Genomic DNA, 21,099 nt, shown 5'->3' with positions numbered 1-21,099 from the left:
CCAAGAGAAATAGCAATAACCTCAGATATGCAGATGATACCACCCTTATGGCAGAAAGTGAAGAAGAACTAAAGAACCTCTTGATTAAAGTGAAAGAGGAGAGTGAAAAAGTTGGCTTAAAACTCACCATTCAGAAAACTAAGATCATGGCATCCAGTCCCATCACTTCATGGCAAATAGATTGGGAAACAGTGGCAGACTTTATTTTTTGGGGCTCCAAAATCACTGCAGGTGGTGATTGCAGCCATGAAATCAAAAGACACTTACTCCTTGGAAGGAAAGTTATGATCAACCTAGACAGCATATTAAAAAGCGGAGACATTACTTTGCCAACAAAAGTCCGGATAGTCAAGGCTATGGTTTTTCCAGTGGTCATGTATGGATGTGAGAGCTGGACTATAAAGAAAGCTGAGCACCGAAGAATTGATGTTTTTGAACTGTGGTGTTGGAGAAGACTCTTGAGAGTCCCTTGGACTGCAAGGAGATCCAACCAGTCCATCCTAAAGGAGATCGATCAGTCCTGGGTGTTCATTGACAGGATTGATGCTGAAGCTGAAACTGTAATAATTTAGCCACCTGATGTGAAGAACTGACTCATTTGAAACGGCCACCTGATTTTGGAAAGATTGAAGGTGGGAGGAGAAGGAGACAACAGAGGATGAGATGGTTGGATGGCATCACTGACTCGATGGACATGAGTCTGAGTAAACTCCGGGTGTTGGTGATGGGTAGGGAGGCCTGGCATGCTACAGCCCATGTGGTCGCAGAGTCGGACACAACTGAGCGACTGAACTAAACTGAAGGAAGCCTTCATTTTATTTATAGTGAAATTATTCTTTCCCAGTTTCTTGCTGGCCATGTAGACAAGCACAAAGAAGTGACTGGTAAGGGGAGAGTAGCAATACAGAGACTTCGGGCTAAATTACAGGCAGCACCATGTGAAAATGCTTCATGTACAAATGGTCACCACATGCTGTGCTCTCAAAAAACATATCCATGACATGATATTCTTGAGGTCCTCATATTTGAAACTCTATCTTTTTTGGCAATTCTCTTCAAAGCTATGATAGAGGTTAAAAAAAGGAGCATAATTTACGAGTAGGGATTTTAAACTTGGGAATTGGCAACCACAAAATTAATTTTTTTAATTCTGGGGTATCAGCCAGAAACCAAACTGTACATGCCAGAGTTTAAACTCCTATAGGCATTAAAAGACTGAGGCTGAGAACAACTGCGATGTGAGACTTTAAAATGTTATTAAGGCCAATGGACGTCTCCAACTGGATTTGTGCTTGAGAATCCAAGATGACTTTTGTAGTCATAAAGAATAACAAATAATGTATTAGGAAAGTTATAACTGTTTTAGGACCTGATTTTTTTTTTTTTTTTTTTAGCTAGAAGGTTCACAGAATCTCACTGGGGCCTTTCTAACACAACTTGCTAAAGTGTAAATTTCAATATTACTAGCTCCACCCAGGAGTCAATCTATAAATACCTAAAAGACCTCATTAGAACAACATCTCACCCAGAAATAGTCCCACGGCAGGGTCTCTAAGAAAGATATTGGAACAGGGCTTCAGTACACTAGGGGCTGTTTTATGGATTTTATTTTATATGTATCTTAAAATCAGAAGGGAGAAAGAAAAGAGAAAAAGAGAGATGAGAAAGAGTGAAAGCCATCATTCAAAGAACTTACACAGTTTAGGTTATACCCTGGAAAAGTTAACAGTGAGATGCTTCCCATTTATCAAGCTCCCCAAACCATACACTTTTACATTATATCAAGATTCCTTAAATATATTACCAGTCTCTTAGAGTCACACCTTAATGAGTCGACTAACCAGCAATGATGTATACAAGGAGGGCTGTGAGCACAACTAACGTGTTTTAAAACCTATGACCACTGTTCTGGTTACAAAACGACACAGTGTTCATAGGGCAAGATTCTGCTATACTTGTACTTTTTGCTTTCAGTGGAAAACAAAGCAATAAAAATCCTGGTTACATACTGTAATGGCCATCCTACTCCCATTTTAAATGGGAAGAAATGAAACACTGTTAGCAATAAGAACCCCCAAGCCTCCAAAAACACCCTCCTAGAAAGTTTCCTAAAATCTTGCCCTCTAGAATCAGGATCAGTTTCAGTGGGTTTCAGCGCAGACAAGGGCTCTACCAGCAACCCTTAGGATCACCTGCAACCTTCATATGAAAAAAAGTAAAGTCTTTGATTATCTTAATGGAAGGAACATTCTAGTTGCATACTCAAAATCACAGGCCTGTTTATATGTTTGCCCTGGCTTTGATAAAAGGACATGGAGGAAGCTATGCTCTCATCCACCTTCAGGCTGTTATGCTCAAAATACACACTTACTATGCTAAAAAAAAGGGGGGGAGGGTGGTTCAGGAGGCAGATTTATGGCTTACAGTACGTTATCTAGACAACACCAACTCTCCAGTGAGCCACTGTGAACTTGCCCTTTCAGTATTTGTTCTAATGGATGGACCTTATCCAACCCTGTTACATATAGTGAACCTGTTGGAGACAGGTCCCTATTTAGCACCCACTGTAAAGTGGAAGCTGCACATTTAAGTCTTGTCTGCACAAAAGTGGAAGCAGTGACAGATTTTATTTTCTTGGGCTCCAAAAATCACTGTGGACAATGACCACAGCCATGAAATTAAAAGAAGTTTGCTCCTTGGAAGAAAAGTTATGACAGACTAGACAGTGTATTAAGAAGCACAGACATCACTTTGCTAACAAAGGTCTGTATAGTCAAAACCATGGTTTTTTCAGTAGTTATGTACGGATTTGAGAGTTGGACTATAAAGAAGAATTGATGCTTTTAAATTGTGGTGCTGGAGGAAACTCTTGAGAGTCCCTTGGACTGAAAGGAGATCAAACCAGTCATTCCTAAAGGAAATCAACCTGAATATCCATGGGAAGGATCAATGCTGAAGCTGAAGCTTCAATACTTTGGCCACCTGATGTGCAGAGCTGACTCATTGGAAAAGACCCTGATGCTGGGAAAGATTGAGGACAAAAGGACAAGGGAACGGCAGAGGATGAGATGGTTAGACAGCACCACCAACTAAATGCACATGAGTTTGAGCAAACTCCGAAAGATAATGGAGGACAGAGGAGCTGCCGCCCATGAGGTCGTAAAGAGTCAGACACAACTTAGCCACTGAACAACATACGCACATGACACCGACAAAAGGTCCCTCGATAAGAAAATTTTAAAAACACCTTTATCAAAGCCTTTATCAAAGAGTCTTTTTGACCAAACTGCCTGAGAAATTCATGTGCATAGATGATCAGTAGGAAGATTCCAGGCAAAAAGGAGTGGCCCACCCTTCCTCATGTTCCCTCTCTTCCCTTCCCTTCCAAGGTGTGTGTGCTAGTTGCTGTCATGTCCAACTTCTTGTAACCCTATGGACCATAGCCGCCAGGCTCTTCTGTCCATGGGGATTCCCCAGACAAGTACACAGGAGTGGGTTGCCATGCCTTCCTCCAGGGGATCTTCAAAACCCAGGGAGTGAATGCAGGTCTCCTGCATTGCAGGTGGATTCTTTACCAGCTGAGCTACCTGGGAAGCCATTCCAAGAGTGATAGTAAATTCCTATCATTTGTATCCTTTATATCCTATAAGATATCTTAGACAGATTCTGTTTTAGAAAGTAGCTCCCATGTTTTGTCATAAAGCACCTAAAGCATAGGAGAGCCATCGTAGAGCTCCTTGAGCACAGGCAGACCAATCTATCAGAATAGGGTAAGAAGGAATATAATGTCAGAGCTGTTTCTTCAGCTATGAGTCTATATTGGCAGCCATTCTGCTGAATGTTCAGAGATTCCAGCACTCTGGGTACCAACCTCCACATGTGGGACCACATCATTAGTGACCTTTCCCATGGCTTCGTGAGACAAGTGATGTCTGGGATCAACTCTCTTTTTCTATCACTGCAGTTTTGGGGCAACCTATGGAAATGTTTGGGGCTTCCCAGGTGGCATTGGTAATAAAGTACCTGCCTGCCAATGTAGAAGATGTAGGAGATGCAAGTTTGATCCCTGGGTCGGCAAGATCCCCTGGAGGAGGGCATGGCAACCCACTCCAGTATTCTTGCCTGGAGAAGGCCCATGGACAGAGGAACCTGGCAGGCTACAGTTCATAGGTTCACAAAAAGTTGGACACGACTAAGTCAACTTAGCATGCATGCATGGAAACATTTTTTTTTTAGGCTCAAGCTAAGGAGGAAAACAAATGTTTGTTGGTGTGTGTGCACCTGTGTGTGTGTTGGGGGTGAGAAAAGTAGGCAGTGGGAGAAGATCCATTAAAAAAAAGAAAAAGAGAGAGGGATTTTTAATACTTATAGAAATAGCTAGCTAAGGTTTGCCTATCTCAACAGATTAAAAGTATAAAGAAAAAAAAATCCTCATGAATCTAACTGAAGACAACACACAAAACGCCCTCTTATTGTATACCAGGCTGAAAACAGCACATGGACATGGTTTCAGAGAAGGCTCTGTACAGTGGGGTGACAGAGACAGGTGTTTTAATTAGTCCCTGCAAATTTAAGATGTCTCCATGCAGGATTAGTTCTGCAGCACAGCCCTTGGTTTTCCCGATGTTTAAAGAAAAAAAAAAAAAAAAAAACTCCTTAAAGACATCAGTATGGAGTTAATGGAAGCCTTGAATAAAGTTTCTCTGGATCTCTTTATTGATGCTTAATTGCAAGCTGGACGCTACAGAGTCTGTTCTGGCTCCTCTGAGGAGACATTCATTCAGCCAGTGGGAGTCACAACTAGATAATTTAGAAGCCCGTCCAAAACCTTTCCTTGCCCTGTTCTGTTTATTCCTCATCTCAGTAGGGTGCTTATTTCCAAATCTCTTGATGGTTTCTCCATCAAGGGTGTAAAAGTTGGCGGTACTGTCTGACGCAACAAGCATATAGCATTGAAGAACGAAAAACCCATCAACATTAAGACTGTCGAGTGTTTAGTGGATGCTGGCGAAAGGATTTCCGTTCTCACAAATGAACATGTGTGTATGCTTAGGTAGGACAGAAGGGGAAAAAAAAAATCAGGAAAAATAATGTTCTCAGTTCCGGATGTATAAATAAAACTTTCATTTTCTTAGAGTGAAATATTCACCTCTTTAAAAATGCAACCCAATTTTTACTTATATGCAGTAATTACCTCTCAACTCTACAGAAATACTGTTTGTCTGTACTGTTCAGTCAACCTTGAAGCTGGATAATTTAGGAGGTTCCTTTGGAAGGCTTCTATTTTTTTCTCCTCACCAGGACTTGTGGCTCCCACCTTGAATACAAATTCATGGACTCTCATGCCACATGCAAGAAGCTGTAGTTTATTTTATTAGTTTATTTTATTATTAGTTTATTAGTTTATTTTATTCTTCATTATGATCATAATTAGTGAGCTTGCTTGATAATTATCAAGGTGGCAACAATATTCCACAGACATGAAATTATTTTATGTGTAAAGTTAGAATCAAGAGACTGTTCCTTTAAAAAAAAATTGTATTACATGTTTTAAAGATGTATATTGCCTAAGCATTACGAACTAAACCAGAAGCCCATGGTTGGATCAGAAATGTTAATGAGAAAACCACAGCCAGGCTTCTCTGAAGCCCATTGTGTGCTTGTTTAGGGCTACAATGACCCCGGTACAGAAAGGACTCCCCAACCAGCTTCCACCTTAGAGGTCCTATGGATTGCATACCAACCACTGAAGACGTATAACCAATTTTTCAGCAAAAGTTCTCAATAAAATTGATTTATAATTTGTTTGAAAAATTTTGAAATGTGCCTTTAGGAAGATTTCTGACTTATAGATTTCACTAGTTTCATCTAGTGATTTTTCCTTTACATTTCTTAGGAGTAAGAAAAAGAAAAAACACCATTGACTTGAGATCAAAGGCAAACGAGATGTCATCTCAGTGAGGGAGCAACCGTAAAAAGCGGCAAAGATGATTATTTTTAAAAAATGCTGCCAGCATCCAGGAACCATACAACAGTGCTATGAATGCATGTTTTCAAGAAAACCGGAACACTGCCTTCTCAGAATAGTCCACCACGTGCCACGTTCTATATTTAAACCCGAGTGTCAGTGGGGAAAGATTTGTGGTACAAGAAAGCAAAGGCCTGTTTGAAATCCTAATTGTTTTTGTGAAATCTTGTCCATAGAGCCAAAACCTCTAGAAAAGAGGTTGTCCTGCTAAATATCACAGCTGTCTCAAATGTGCGATGAACCTAAATGTCAATCCACCTCATCCTTTGCCAGAGTAGTTTCTGACAAATGACACCAGTATTTCAGTATCTCTCACCGGTCCTTTTCAACTACAGTAGAGGGGTAACGATTTGAATTAAGATTTCCAAATAATGATTTTAAACTACTTTTAAGGCAATATTAATTGGATATCTGCTAGAAGCTGGGCATGTGATTTCATATTTAGTCTTCACCATAAACATGTGAGGATGAAACAAGATAATAATGATGTGGATAATGGTTAAGAATGTGGAAGCTGGGACTTCCTTGGTGGTCTAGTGGTTAAGAATCTGCCTTTGTTTGGGATGAATAAGTACACACTGCTATATTTAAAATGGATAACCAACAAGGTCCTACTGTAGAGCACATGGAACTCTGCTCAATGTTATGTGGCAGGCTGGATGGGAGTGGAGTTTGGGAGAATGGATACACGTATGGACTTCCCAGGTGTGGCTAGTAGTAAAGAACCCACCTGCCATTGCAGGTTAGAAGAAAGAAACGCAGGAGGGCGTGGCAACCCACTCCAGTATTCTTGCCTGGAGAGTCCCATGGACAGAGGAGCCTGGCGGGCACAGTCAGACATGACTGAAGCGATTTTGTGCCGATGCACATGCAGATACATGTATATGTATGGCTGAATCCCTTCTCTATTCACCTGAAACTATCACAACATTGTTAATTGGCTATACCCCAATACAAAATAAAAAGTTAAAAAAAAAAGAAAAAAGAATCTGCCTTCCAGCGCAGGGAACCTAGGTTCAATCCCTGGTCAGGGAATTTAGATCCCACATGCCATGGGGCAAGTAAGTCTGCTCACCACAGCTAGAGAAAGCCCAGATGCCACAATGAAGACCCAGCACAACAACAACAAAAAAGCAAAAAAATAGAATGTGGACTGTAAAAGTCAGTTACCTTCCAATGCAAGGATTGGCTCTGGCCCACTGCTTGACGTTGTAAATTAAGTTTTCGGGGGAGGGGGGGGGACACAGCCACACCCATTCATTTACATATTGTTTGTGGCTGCTTTTGCTTTACATTGCAGAGTTGCATGCTTGCAATGTCCTACCCTCTTGATTTAGTCCTCCAGAGAAGGGATCAACAGACTTTTTCTGGAAAGATCTAGATGGCAAATATGTTGACAGGCATCTCTGCCAAAGGAACTCCACTCTGCTGTGGTTCTGGAAAAGCAGCCTTAGGCAGCACACACACAAAGGAGTGGACCTTTGTTTCAACAAAACTTCTTTATGAACACTGACATTTGAATGTTCTGTAATTTCCAAACTTCACAAAACATTATTATTATTATTTATTATTCTCAGCCCTTCAGAAATAAAAGAAAGAAAAAAAAAAGATTCTTAGGGGGTTTCAAAGTGGGGGATCAAGATTTGGGGTCTGGTTTGCCAAACCCTGCTCTAGAGCCCTAACCCCAGGAGATAATGAAGGACAGGGAAGCCTGGTGTGTAGCAGTTCATGCAGTCACAGAGTCAGACATGACTCAGCAACTGAACAACAGCCTTTCCCACAATCACCAGGACTGTGTTTTCTGCTTGTTAATTTGATTTTAAACCACATATGAGGCCCATCCAGAACCGTCCCTCACCCCGAACAATAGGCCAGAACCACTCTGGCAGGACACACTTCATCACCTTACCTATTAAGCCAAAATGGACTTTCTGAAATCTCTACTTTCTTCCTGTTTGTTTGCATGTCTAGGCACACTTACACAAGAGCCCCTTTACCATACAACTGCATGCATCTAAGAGGCAGGATTTTATACACTGAAATTAAGAAAGCTTGCAAGGGCTCTTTCCAAAGTTCTTCTTCATTTGATGTGTGCAATTCTGTAGATTCTTCCCCTGAAATCACACAAAAATTGTCTAGGCTTCAGACCCCACAAAACCTGTTCCAGTCCACCACGCCTGGCGCACACTGCCTTACACAATTCCTCTAAGATGTTTCCCTTTCTTCCACCATCTCCTTAAAGCTGTCCTCTCACTGTCTGTAAGACAGGTAGCAATTATACCCAGTGGGGATGAGAATTCCCACTGCTCCCCATTATCTCACTCAAATAACATAATATGTCTAATTAAAAGACGGCCAAGAAACAGAATGGGAACTGAGCAGCTGAGTAAGTAATAAGAGACAGTATGCCTCGAGTACTTGGTTATTTTCTTTTCTCTACTCATTATTTTGGTTTTATTAACTTTATCACTACTTGACAAAAGAGTGTTCACTGGTTGTTTTTAGTGTAAATAAATGTGTTAATCAACAGATGGGTGCTGAATATCTGTGCCGAGCTCTGATATGGGTGCTGTGCACTCGGATTACAATGAGGTTCCTGCCACTTTATCATCCATGTGGTATTTTCTAACAGTTTTCTTAACGGTCCATCCTAGGGAACACGGCTAGTCTGACAAGCAGCACCAATTCATCTGATGGCCAAGCCCCTAGGATTCTCTACAGGAGGCCCCAAAGGGCCTTTTATAACTGTTTATCCTCTGAGAACAGCACTGAGAGCCCTGCATTCCCAGCACAGAGTGATGGAACCCAGCAAAGACAGGTGGGTGATGGAATGCTGAAAGGTGGCCCTTGCTATGAAGTCATGAAATCTGTTTCTCAAATATACCACTAGACCAGAGTTTCTCAGTCTTGGCACCATGGACTGTTCAGACCAGATAATTCTTTGTTGGGGGGAGGGTGGCATCCTTTGCATTACAGGATGTTTAGTAGCATCCCTGGACTTCATGTGGTAGATGCAATAGCCCTCTCCCTCCTCCTAGCTTTGACATCTGAAAAATGTCTCCTGACATTGCCAGATGTCTGGGGGAGGGATGTGGAACACGTATACCTGTGGCACAGACAGCTTGGAAGGGCTGAGGAGAGGCAAGATTGAGATGCATTTTGACAATTCAGCTGAAGCACTTTGGGAATGCTTTCTTCTCTTGGAATGGCCTTAAGAGTCAGTTTCAAAACATCATAGGGAAACTAAACTCTCTTTCTTCAAGCTCATTGCTCATGGCTACAATTCTTGGAATTGTATAATCACAGAATTTTAGAATTAGAAAGGATCTTAGAGATTAGCTAGGTTCAAATGATTATGCAATCTACTGAGTATCGGAATTCATCCAAATCCAGTGTTAAGAGATGTTTTGTTGCCAGGACAGGACAGTTGAGCCTTAGAGAGGTTATCAGATGTATTTCCTTGTAAAGGGTGTCTAGAAGAGCAGCATATGCAAAGTAAAAGTCAAAAGTGTAGGTGTCTTGGATACACTGTGGGGTTAGTAGAGAATATGAGCCATAGAGCTTCACCAGAATTTAAAACAAACAAAACAACCTAGAGCATAGTCCAGCCCCAGAGCTGGGAGACTGGTGGGGAGTTTAGGGGGTGCAGAGTGGAAACTGATTTGGTGGTAATATTCAGGTCTACTGCTGGCTGCCATCACAGAGTTTTTAGCAAAAACATCCACATTTTTGTTGCTTAGTCAGGAAAACCTTGTTTCATTTATACAGCATTTCTCTCTCCTAGGGACACATTCTGTATTCATTTCCCTGAGATGGTCCACTTAAGTAAAAGTAAACTGAAGGAAAGTCATTTAGAAAACAAATCACCCAGCAGTCAGCCTATACATTTTTCATAAGCATCAAAACCATCTCTTCCTAAACAAAAGACGGAACAGTTACCAGAGGATGGAAGATGGAGGAAGGAAAACATGAGTTTTCAAGGGTAATCTCATTTGGTTCCTTTTGGACTGCAGTGGAGTGTAGGGAGAACACCCGTTTTCCTTGTGTGATCTTTACCTACGGGACCACCTCAGCTGCAGCCACCCTCCTCCTCTTCTCACCTCTCCTTCATCTTCTTGGCATGAGGCAGGGGGTGGGGTAATGGAGGAAGAGAATTTGGGAGAAGTCTTATGTCCTCAGGTCAACCCATGCTGCTCTCTGATCTGCCTCCTGGCAGAGCAACCATTTGGGTGACCTGAGCGGAGCAGGCTTTGTCCTGGCAGGGAGCCGGCAGTCAGCCAGCTGGGCTACCCTGTCCCTGGGTGACGCTGGGTAAGTGTCACCAGAGTCAGTCCTTTTGGCCACAGATACAAAGCTCACATCCTTTCATCAGCTCATCAGCAATAAAGCTGGCACTTTTGAGTTCCCTTTGTCTTGTCCGGCCTTTTATTTCAATTGGGTTTGAACTCAGGAGGGGAGGAAAAGGGTGCTATTAGCCCCTTAAGCCACCAACTGTAAGACTGGGGTTAGGATGGCTTAAATAACCACATGAGAACACCGATCCATTCACACTCTATAGCCCAGCTACTTTCACAACTACACCACATTCACAGCTACAAGATCAAAGCCCAATTAGACCACCATCTCTAGGCTCAGATACTCAGAATCTGGTCTCACAAAAGCCACTAGTCATCTACTAATTTTAAAGAAAGCAACCTTTTCCTTTTGGGAGCATGAATCTCCCTGGGTTCAAGCACTGGCTCTGACACGAGCTTAGGTGAATTTCACCTTCATAGTGCTGTTCAACTGTGACGGCCCCAGGGATGGTGATGATAAAACCAGGAATTCTAGGTTTTGTGTTTGTTTGTTTCTAAATATGTTACCAGTGAGAGAAAGAACCCTGTGAAAACAGGACAAAAATGGCAGAATCCATGAAACTAGGTGGACTCCAGGTGGTTAAAGCTAACATTCATTTATTCTTTGTATTCCTTATAAAGTGAGACATCACTGCCTATAGAGGTCCCTAAGGAATTTAATTTAATGAAATGATCAGAATGACAGCAATTAGAATATAAGTGTGAGTAAGTAAATATGCATAGGGGAACTTTGATAGAGTTTATGGCTGCTACATTCACCTGGAATTTTTGACCTACATTATTAATCTGCACTACTATGAAGAAAGGGTTTGTTAATCAAAGCTAAACCATCCCGATGATTCTGAATTAGTAAATCGCGGCAGCACAATGAGGCAATGCTGTGCACACAGACAGCTCTCTGCTAAGTGGAAGCTCTCTGGGCGGTCACATAGGAGGTCTCCTTACTGAAAAGTTTTTTTCATTTCGAACCTCTTCCCACCATTACCCTTCACGAAAATTAAAATAAGGAGTTAGAATTTTGTCCTATTCAGCAAACCTCCTGGCAGGACTGCTTGCCGTGGCAGAGAAAATCTCATTGTGTCAGAGGAATTCCCCATTCACCTTTTTCCTAGATCTAAAAGAATTACACCTACATTTTTAATAAAATGTTGACTTTGTTGCCTTCCCTTGTGTAACATTTCTGCACATTTTCTTCTTCTGGAGGATTTTTGGCTGGTCTTCCTTCTGTGCTCTGTACCTCCTGGCTTGGTAGGGGTTGACATAATCCCTTGGCTTGAATCCTTAGTTACACCGACAGAGAAGTCTCCCCACAAAATCTGTGGGAGCCAAGCCTGTCCTCAGCACATCTCCCAGAGGCTACCCTCTGCCAAACAGAATGATTTCACCTTGTACAGCTGAGGCTTCAAAAGGTTCCTTCCTAGTATTAATTCTGTTATGAATACAAAGTAGAGATGTACTGGCGGGAAGCCGGAAAGGTACAGTGGGGGCAGAACATACTGACTGAATCATAAACCAGATTCTCCAGGGGGTTCTCAGACCACCTTCCTGGCTCCCTGGAACTCAGACACTAGACATCCTAGGTTTCTGAGGATCTATGGGCAACGTTTCCATTGCCTTCTTCCAAAAGACAACTAACAAGAGGCTGCCATTCAGAGTCCTTGTGACGCTATCAAAACCTCCTAAACCATACTACCCACTGTAGAGAAATAAAACTGGTGACCATACAGTGTTTACATCCTAAAAGTGCAGAAATAAAAGGGAAATGCATAACCAGAGGACCCGTTCACACCACATATATTAAAAGACTGGTCACATCTGTGTAACTGAAACTACCTTCCGGGAAGATCTGCCATTCCAGAGCCAGTTCAAAATCCTGCCGCTTTCTGAACTTTTTATTTATTCTAGAGAGTTCAGGGAAAGTGAGAAAAGAATGGCTTTGGATTGGAATACTGGAATAGTTCTCACTATAGAATCAATTAGTATAGATATATTTTACTTAACTATTGAGTGCACTTACTGAAACATTCATTTAAGAGAGAAGTGCAGTAAGAGGCAATAGGGTTGTTGGCAATTTATAATCCTTTCCCAGTGAAGTGTGTTGTTCTTAATAGCTTCACAAAAGGATAAACCATGGTCCTTTCTTCCTCCACCCCTTTAAATCCCCAAAAATGAATAACAGGGAGCTGGCAATGTGAAACATGTGGTAGAAATCCAGAATGAAAAATTAGTATGAGAAAGTGTGGGGACTGCTTTGGGGGAAGAAGTGGGTCAGGAGCAGAGCCTAGAAATCTAGATTCTCATTCACACTTTGGAAAATCTGATATTCAAGACTGGATAACAGTTCTGAAATGAACTCAGCAGAAACACCCCAGGAACAGAATATGTTTTCTAGTCATCTGCATTAGAAGAGGAACATGTACAGGAAATGAGGTAAATTAACTCTCTTCTCCCACCTGCCCAGTGTGAATTTAACTATGAAAGTGGCTCCAAAAGTAGGATGTGTTTGAAGGAAAATTTTGTCAACCACACAGATAAAGCTCCCCATTAAACCATTCATTGTTCATAGGCTTATAGGGTAATACTAACAAAGACCTGTGTCAATATTAAAATAAATAAATAAAATAAAACTACAGCTGCTAACGTTTCTGTTGGAAAATACAAGTGTAGCACTCTGCGTGGCTAAAAATCAATTTTGTATTCCTAAATAATCAATGCACTGTAAATGCACTGATATCCAACCATGACCTTGTGATTAAAAAGGCCAAGACACATCCCTTACACGAGAGGTCCAGCAGGGAGTGACCCAATTCACCGTCACATGTTTTCAACCGGTGTCCTAGACTTCATTTAATCTCCACCACCTAGTACAATGCATGCAATACAGTTGGTACCCAAAAAAAATCTGCTGAATGAATAAATATCCTTCTAAGTATTGTTTGTATTATAACACAATTCACACATTTACGATTAGGTCCCTGTAATTCTTCCTTAAGGGCAGAACTTCAGCAACAGGCACAGATATCAACATAAGCTCTTTATACACATTTAGATCCTACAACAAAGTGGATGTAATTCCTACCGGCTTGGTTGGTGGTCACAGTGACGGACACGGATTGGTCTGGGCTAGGGTTATACTTGGACACACCATTCACCGCCCAGATTTCAAACGTGTAGTTGGTATGAGCCAGGAGGTCAGTGATGGAGACCTTGGTGGTCTTCAGGCCGTTTTGCTGTGGGGTGTAGTGGACCCCACTTCCACAGGGTCGGCACTTGCTGGAGTCACCCGCTCCACACTTCTTGCACACGACATTGTAGGAAATGTCCTGGCGGCCACCCGTGTTCTGAGGACTGCTCCATTCCAAGTTCACAGAAGTCTCATTGACATTTGAAATCAAGTTGAGAGGAGCAGATGGTGGGCCTGGAGGGGGAAAAAAAAAAAAATACTATCAAACCAAGAACTGAAACGAGCCTTTTGGAATCTCTCAGAACTTATATTCTTTTCTGCAGATATAAGAACTAAGACGAGCCCATTTAGCAAAGAAAGCCAAAAGCAAATCAAGCCAGCATAAATCATCTAAAAGAGCAATATGACAGAAGGCTGTCTGTGTGAGTATCATTCTCTTTTCTGTACAAACAAATGCAGCACTGACCAGAGATGTGAAGTAACTCTATATCAAATAGGCTCCAAACGACTTTCTCTCTCAAGTGACCTGGCTATTTTTTCTCATAACTTGTCTAGCCTTACTCTTATCATTTGAAAGATGTGTATCCGATTGTACTTCTAGTTTCCAGGGCTGTTGTGGGACTCTGGCAAACTACTAGTTATGTACCACTTTTGAAGATAAATGATGATTCCTAAGTACAGTGTGTTACCAAATGGAATAAAGTTAACTGGATGGCATAGATACCCCCCTTCCATCTGACATGGCAGTTGAGAGTTAAGCTATTTGTGGGTCATTAGTAGGAACTGGTTTAGCCTGGCTGCAGAGAAGTACAGTTGTTGAGAAATCTCAACTCCATGGCAGGATTGTGCAAAGGTGCCCAAGCCTCCATGGCCTGATCTTTAGCTGACCAGGGCTGCACCAGGCCCTTCTCATTTCTACTGACATCAAAGGTTTCCAAAATATCTAGTGGTCATGATTGTTTTGAAACAGAACTGATTGCAAACAACATAGTACTTAGTTTAAAAATAGTAACAATAAATAAGAGCACAGAACCCTCTGTATTCTTGCTGTAGATTAGTCTCTAGGCCAAGATGTTATGACACAAGCTGCCTTCAGGGAGAAGAATCAGGATGGGAGAGAAAAGAGGGGATTTTCCTGATCTGACCTGATTCTAAAGGTCTAAAAGATGCCTGCCACACTCTAATGAAAAATATTGATTCACCACAGCCACTGGAAAGTTCTCTTTTTGCTTCCCTCTTTCCCATTTTGATCTTCAAAGAAAAGAGCCGAAGTAAGTATCAATGAAAAATTGAGACCTCTTGCTTATTATTTCTATTCTTACTGCTAATTTACTTGTAATCATTGCTTTCAGGAAATTTGTCCCTGTTACTCAGGAAAAGGAAGTTAAAAGGAAGTAACTGGCAGGCTTCCTTATCTAGTCAATCATAATGGAATATACTGTCCCAGACTAGACATTGCAAGAGAATTGGAAGAGGTAACTTTATGAAGGAGGAGTCACACTCAGTATTACTGAGTTCACAGTGACGGATGGCTAAAGGATTTTGGTAGTAGTATTGAACAATGGTAATTCATCTCCTTTTCTTCTCATACAACTTAATTGAAGACTGTAACAGGGTAGGGAGGACCTCCTAATCTCCCTTGGAGACTAATTACTGACAACCTCTCTCTCTTAGTGTTAAGACTTGATTCCCATCCTAAGAACCTTAAATGAAAAACAGTGCTGTAAAATTTGTGTTAAAGGACAACACTGCCCCCACAGAAGTCCTCAGAAAAAAAATGCATAAATTTCTTTCTCATTTAGATTTCAAATTTATCTCTTTGGTCCTTAGTAAAGTGAGCATTACTTTTTTTTTTTTTTTAAATAACATGATTAGAGCTATTTGAAATAACAGACACTTAGAGCCAGATAAGATGTTAAAGATCATTTGGCTAAATAGTTTCACTTTATAGATAAGGAAATTGAGAGTCAGAAAGTGGAGCTGATAATACTGAAAGTTCGTGCAATCTAATTAGTGACAGAGTTCAACTAAAATCCCAAAGTACTAACTCCCACACAGTGGGGTTATTTCCACATTAAAGATAAAATAACAACAAAATCAGGAGCTTCCACCGAAGTTTGAAAGGCAAAGACAGGAAAAAGGACCAAGTATCTTCAATTCTGTTCAAATTCTGAGGTGCTTCTTGCCATCCTAGTGAAACTGATTGCTAGTCTGCTGCTAAAGTTGACCACAGCTTAGTTCAGAAAATGGGTCAAGCCACTGGTTCTTATTTTGCTGTGACTTTCAGGGTTAAATAAGAGTGACTCTTAAATCCATTAACCTCCTTGCCAAGGTTCCTAGTCCACTTTCACATGGGAAAATATGACACAATGAATCAAGCACTGCAGAAGCAAAAAGTCAGTAATTAGTATATAGGACGGGACATGGCAGTGTCTAAACAGAGAAGAAATGGAGCAGAAAACTAAATGGTCACAGGACTCAGAGATATAACACTGCCACGTGGAAAAAAAATAAAGATGCTGCAGGGTTTCAACACGGAGGGCTGTCATGAAAACAAGACACAGTCTGGAACAGCCTTCTTCCTTCGGGCAGCGATTCTTAAAGAATCTACCCTGGAGTAGGTGCTCAAAGGAAGACAGAGAACTAATAAGCAAGCTCGGAAGTTCAACGCTGCCTCCATGAATGGTTTGGTGAATTTGTTCTGCATTTGTTTCATGTTTTGTTGCTATAAGGTGTGACGGCTCCATGGTGGCATAGTAGCAGTTTAAAAACTGGACTGTAACTGGAGAATTAAGGTGGGGGGAATGAAATAAAAGAAACGTGTACCCAATATGATTGTTGGCCTACATAAGCTTGGGAAAACACACCTGGAAAAGGGTTTTATAAATTAAAATCATTACAGTGGTTGTATTGTCTCTGTGTTTTCTCTTTTCTTGAAAATTCTTGCCAACTAAAAGATGGTAAATACATCATGTGTATTTTCATATATAGGGAAAGATCATCTCTTCCTCAGAAAGGAAGGCAACTTATTCTCAAGAAAATTAGAAAAAAGTATGAACTTTAATACAGACAAAAGTCAATCTGGGCCAAACAGTCATCCTTAATACCAGCATTTTAAAATAATTACCTGTAGACATGACTGAAGAGTAAAAAAATAGATATCCTTAGCAACATGAGTAGTTCTCCCAATAAACACAAGACATCCAGAAGGGAAAAAACTTAACTTTTACATTATCTTGTCTTTTTTTTCTGTAAGTACTAAAACCTAGCAGGAACTATGGACATATCCCTGTGGCCCCTGCATGCAGTCTGTAGGAAAGTTTTAGCCTCCTGGGCCTCCCTCAAGTTCCAAAGAGCGAATCTAATCAGAGAAGAGAGAATGCACAGAAACAAAGAAAAACAGTCAAGCAAGAGAAAATAATAATCATTTGGCCATAAAACAAAATCAAGGACGTTTAGTTCCTCCTCAGTTCAGTTCAGTCACTCAGTCGTATCTGACTCTTTGCAACCCCCAGGACTGCAGCACGCCAAGCTTCCCTGTCCATCACCAACTCCCAGAGTTTGCTCAAACTCATGTCCACTGAGTTGGTGATGCCATTCAACCATCTCATCCTCTGTCATCCCCTTTTCCTCCCGTCTTCAATCTTTCCCAGCATCAGGGTCTCTTCCAATGAGTCAGTTCTTTGCATCAGGTGGCCAAAGTATTGGAGTTTCAGCTTCAGCATCAGCCCTTCCAATGAATATTTAGGGATGATTTCCTTTAGGATGGACTGGTTGGATCTCCTTGCAGTCCAAGGGTCTCTCAAGAGTCTTCTCCAACACCACAGTTCAAAAGCATCAATTCTTCGATGCTCAGGTTTCTTTATGGTATGATTCTCACATCCATACATGATGTGATGGATCATGGAAAAAGCTCTACTGGAAAAGCCATAGCTTTGACTGGATGGACCTTTGTTGGCAAAGTAATGTCTCTGCTTTTTAATATACTGTCTAGGTTGGTCATAACTTTTCTTCCAAGAAGCAAGTGTCTTTTAATTTCATGGCTGCAGTCACCACCTGCCGTGATTTTGGAGCCCAGAAAAATAAAGTCTGCTACTGTTTCCCCATCTATTTGCCATGAAGTGATGGACTGGATGCCATGATCTTAGTTTTCTGAATGTTGAATTTTAAGCCAACTTTTTCACTCTCCTCTTTCACTTTCATCAAGAGGCTATTTAGTTCCTCTTCACTTTCTGCCATAAGGGTGGTGTCATCTGCATATCTGAGGTTACTGATATTTCTTCCAGTAATCCTGACTCCAGCTTGTGCTTCATTCAGCCCAGCGTTTCTCATGATGTTCTCTGCATATAAGTTAAATAAGCAGGGTGACAATATACAACCTTGACGTACTCCTTTACTTATTTGGAACCAGTCTGTTGTTCCATGTCCAGTTCTAACTGCTGCTTCCTGACCTCTGTACAGATTTCTCAGGAGTCAGGTCGGGTGGTCTGGTATTCCCATCTCTTTCAGAATTTTCCACAGTTTATTGTGATCCACACAGTCAAAGGCTTTGGCATAGTCAATAAAGCAGAAGTAGATGTTTTTTGGAACTCTCTTGCTTTTTTCCATGATCCAATGGATGTTGGCAATTTGATCTCTGGTTCCTCTGCCTTTTCTAACTCCAGCTGAACATCTGGAAGTTCACAGTTCACATACTGTTGAAGCCTGGCTTGGAGAATTTTGAGAATTACTTTGCTAGTGTGTGAAAGTATGAAGTCGCTCAGTCGTGTCCAACTCTTTGGAGCCCCATGTACTGTAGCCTACCAAGCTCCTCTATCCATGGGATTTTTCAGGCAAGAATACTGGAGCGGGTTGCCATTTCCTTCTCCAGGGGATCTTCCTGACCCAGGGATTGAACCCCGGTCTTCCGCATTGTAGGCAGACGCTTTTACCATCTAAGCCACCAATAATGGGCACTATTGTGTGAGATACGGAGAAGGCAATGGCACCCCACTCCAGCACTCTTGCCTGGAAAATCCCATGGACGGAGGAGTCTGGTAGGCTGCAGTCCATGGGGTTGCTAAGAATCAGACACGACTGAGTGACTTCACTTTCAGTTTTCACTTTCATGCACTGGAGAAGGAAATGGCAACCCACTCCAGTGTTCTTGCCTGGAGAATCCCAGGGACGGGGCAGCCTGGTGGGCTGCTGTCTATGGGGTCACACACAGTCAGACACGACTGAAGCGGCTTAGCAGCAGCAGCAGGAGTGTGTAAGATACGTGCAATTGTGCAGTAGTTTGAGCATTCTTTGGCATTGTCTTTCTCTGGGATTGGAATGAACACTGACTTTTTCCAGTCCTGCGGCCACTGATGAGTTTTCCAAATTTGCTGGAATATTGAGTGCAGCACTTCCATAGCATCATGTTTTAGGATCTGAAATACCTCAACTGGAATTCCATCACCTCCACTAGCTTTGTTCATAGTGATGCTTCCTAAGGCCTGCTTGACTTCACATTCCAGGATGTCTGGCTCTGGTGAGTGATCACACCATCATGATTATCTGGGTTGTTAAGATCTTTTTTGTATAGTTCTTCGGTGTATTCTTGCCGCCTCTTCTTGGTATCTTCTATTTCTGTTATGTCCATAACATTTCTGTCCTTTATTGTGCCCATCTTTGCATGAAATGTTCCCTTGGTATCTCTAATTTTCTTGAAGAGATCTCTAGTCTTTCCGATTCTATTGATTTCCTCTATGTCTTTGGATTGATCACTGGGGAAGGCTTACTTTTCTCTCCTTGCTATTCTTTGGAACTTTACATTCAAATGGGTGTATCTTTCCTTTTCTCCTTTGCCTTTTGCTTCTCTTCTTTTCACAGCTCTTTGTAAGGCCTCCTCAGACAATCATTGTGCCTTTTTGCATTTCTTTTCTGAGCTCCAAAATCACTGCAGATGGTGACTGCAGCCATGAAATTAAAAGATGCTTACTCCTTAGAAGGAAAATTATGACCAATCTAGAGAGCATATTAAAAAGTAGAGACATTACTTTGTCAACAAAGGTCTGTCTAGTCAAGGCTATGGTTTTTCCAGTGGTCATGTATGGATGTGAGAGTTGGATGGTGAAGAAAGCTGAGCACCAAAGAATTGATGCTTTTGAACTGTGGTGTTGGAGAAGACTCTTTGAGAATCCCTTGGACTATAAGGAGATCCAACCAGTCCATCCTAAAGGAGATCAGTCCTGGGTGTTCACTGGAAGGACTGATGTTGAAGCTGAAACTGCAGTAATTTGGCCACCTGATACAAAGAGCTGACTCATTTGAAAAGACCCTGATGCTGAGAAAAATTGAGGGCAGGAGGAGAAGGGGATGACAGAGGACGAGATGGATGGATGGCTTCACCAACTCAATGGACATGGGTTTGGGTGGACTCCAGGAGTTGGTGATGGACAGGGAGGCCTGGCGTGCTGTGGTTCATGGGGTCACAAAGGGTCGGACATGACTGAGTGACTGCACTGAACTGAACCAAACATACATTTGATATGTGTATCTATTACAGTTTGCATGATAGAAGAATTGATGTCTTCATCATTTCCTGGTGTCTCCTATGACCCCTAGTTCAGAGCAAGCTCAATAGCTGTTTGAGAAGTCATGAATGACTAGCTGGAAACAAGGTCCTCTAACGCATCTTCTGGCCCTCCACCTACAATGCTATTTTAAGCCTGTGAATTAATACAGGCTTTTCTGAGCTAAGCCTGTATTAGCCGGCTTTTCACATACAGATTCATTACCATTAAGCCCTGTAATGGAGCATCTCAATGTAGCTAGTTTAATTCCAGTTCCTCTTTGCTACAATTTAAAAACACTCTGAACAAGTGGGATGGGCTATGCGTCATATAGAGGTGGTGAAATCTGTTGGGAGGGATTGTAGAGCCATGCAATTATTCAAGAAATACCTACTGTGTCCAGTTTTACTTACTTACTCTAGAAGAAGGAAGAAAAAGAAATATTCTGATTCATTGTGATACCTCCCTGGATAGTTTAGGGAAGGGGCATGGAATCAAAGCGGGAAGGAAGAGACTACAGAAAGTTAAATATGGATAATGTGAGCCTCAGGAGGATGGAAATGTAAGCATCCTGTCCTCTTCTTGTTTTTATAGCTCCATAACCAGCCAGTATGACTGGAAATTTAAAATGTGGGCTCTGTCAATCGAAGCTTTGTAAATTTGCATTGTTTTTTATGACCTTTCTTTTTCAATCTTGATTTCAGCTGATGATTTCTTCAAGCAAGGAACTACGGAAAACTTTATGTCTGAAGCAAGTTAATTTTATGGGCCTTTTGCTTATTAGCTTTTATAGAATTATTTTTTTTTCTTTCAACTTTACTTTTACAAGCAAAATTAAGACAATTTTAAATACAAATCAATCAAGTACTGAAGCATATTAAAGGGATAATAAATGCCCTTTCTTTATATTTTTGGTTCTTTTTGTAAAACCTGCTTAATAGTCACATACAAGCCTAAGTTTCTATCTTTCTTCATCAAAGAATGGGTCTGGCA

General features: G+C 41.4%; 1 protein-coding gene across 2 annotated transcripts in view; it reads right to left on the bottom strand.

The window, feature by feature from the left end:
- The window catches only part of EPHA4 (EPH receptor A4), a 164,400-nt gene that overhangs the window by 65,374 nt on the left and 77,927 nt on the right, over window positions 1-21,099 (bottom strand). For both annotated transcript variants that reach the window (XM_043445150.1, XM_043445151.1), the window contains exon 5: window positions 13,463-13,801. In XM_043445150.1, the coding sequence (XP_043301085.1) occupies window positions 13,463-13,801 (339 nt within the window). The remainder of the gene's footprint in view (window positions 1-13,462; window positions 13,802-21,099) is intronic.

The sequence above is a fragment of the Cervus canadensis genome, chromosome 24 (genome assembly GCF_019320065.1).
Source record: "Cervus canadensis isolate Bull #8, Minnesota chromosome 24, ASM1932006v1, whole genome shotgun sequence".
Taxonomy (NCBI): Eukaryota; Metazoa; Chordata; class Mammalia; order Artiodactyla; family Cervidae; genus Cervus; species Cervus canadensis.
The sequence above is the reverse complement of the archived record's forward strand: the minus strand, read 5'-3'. Positions and strand labels throughout refer to the sequence as shown.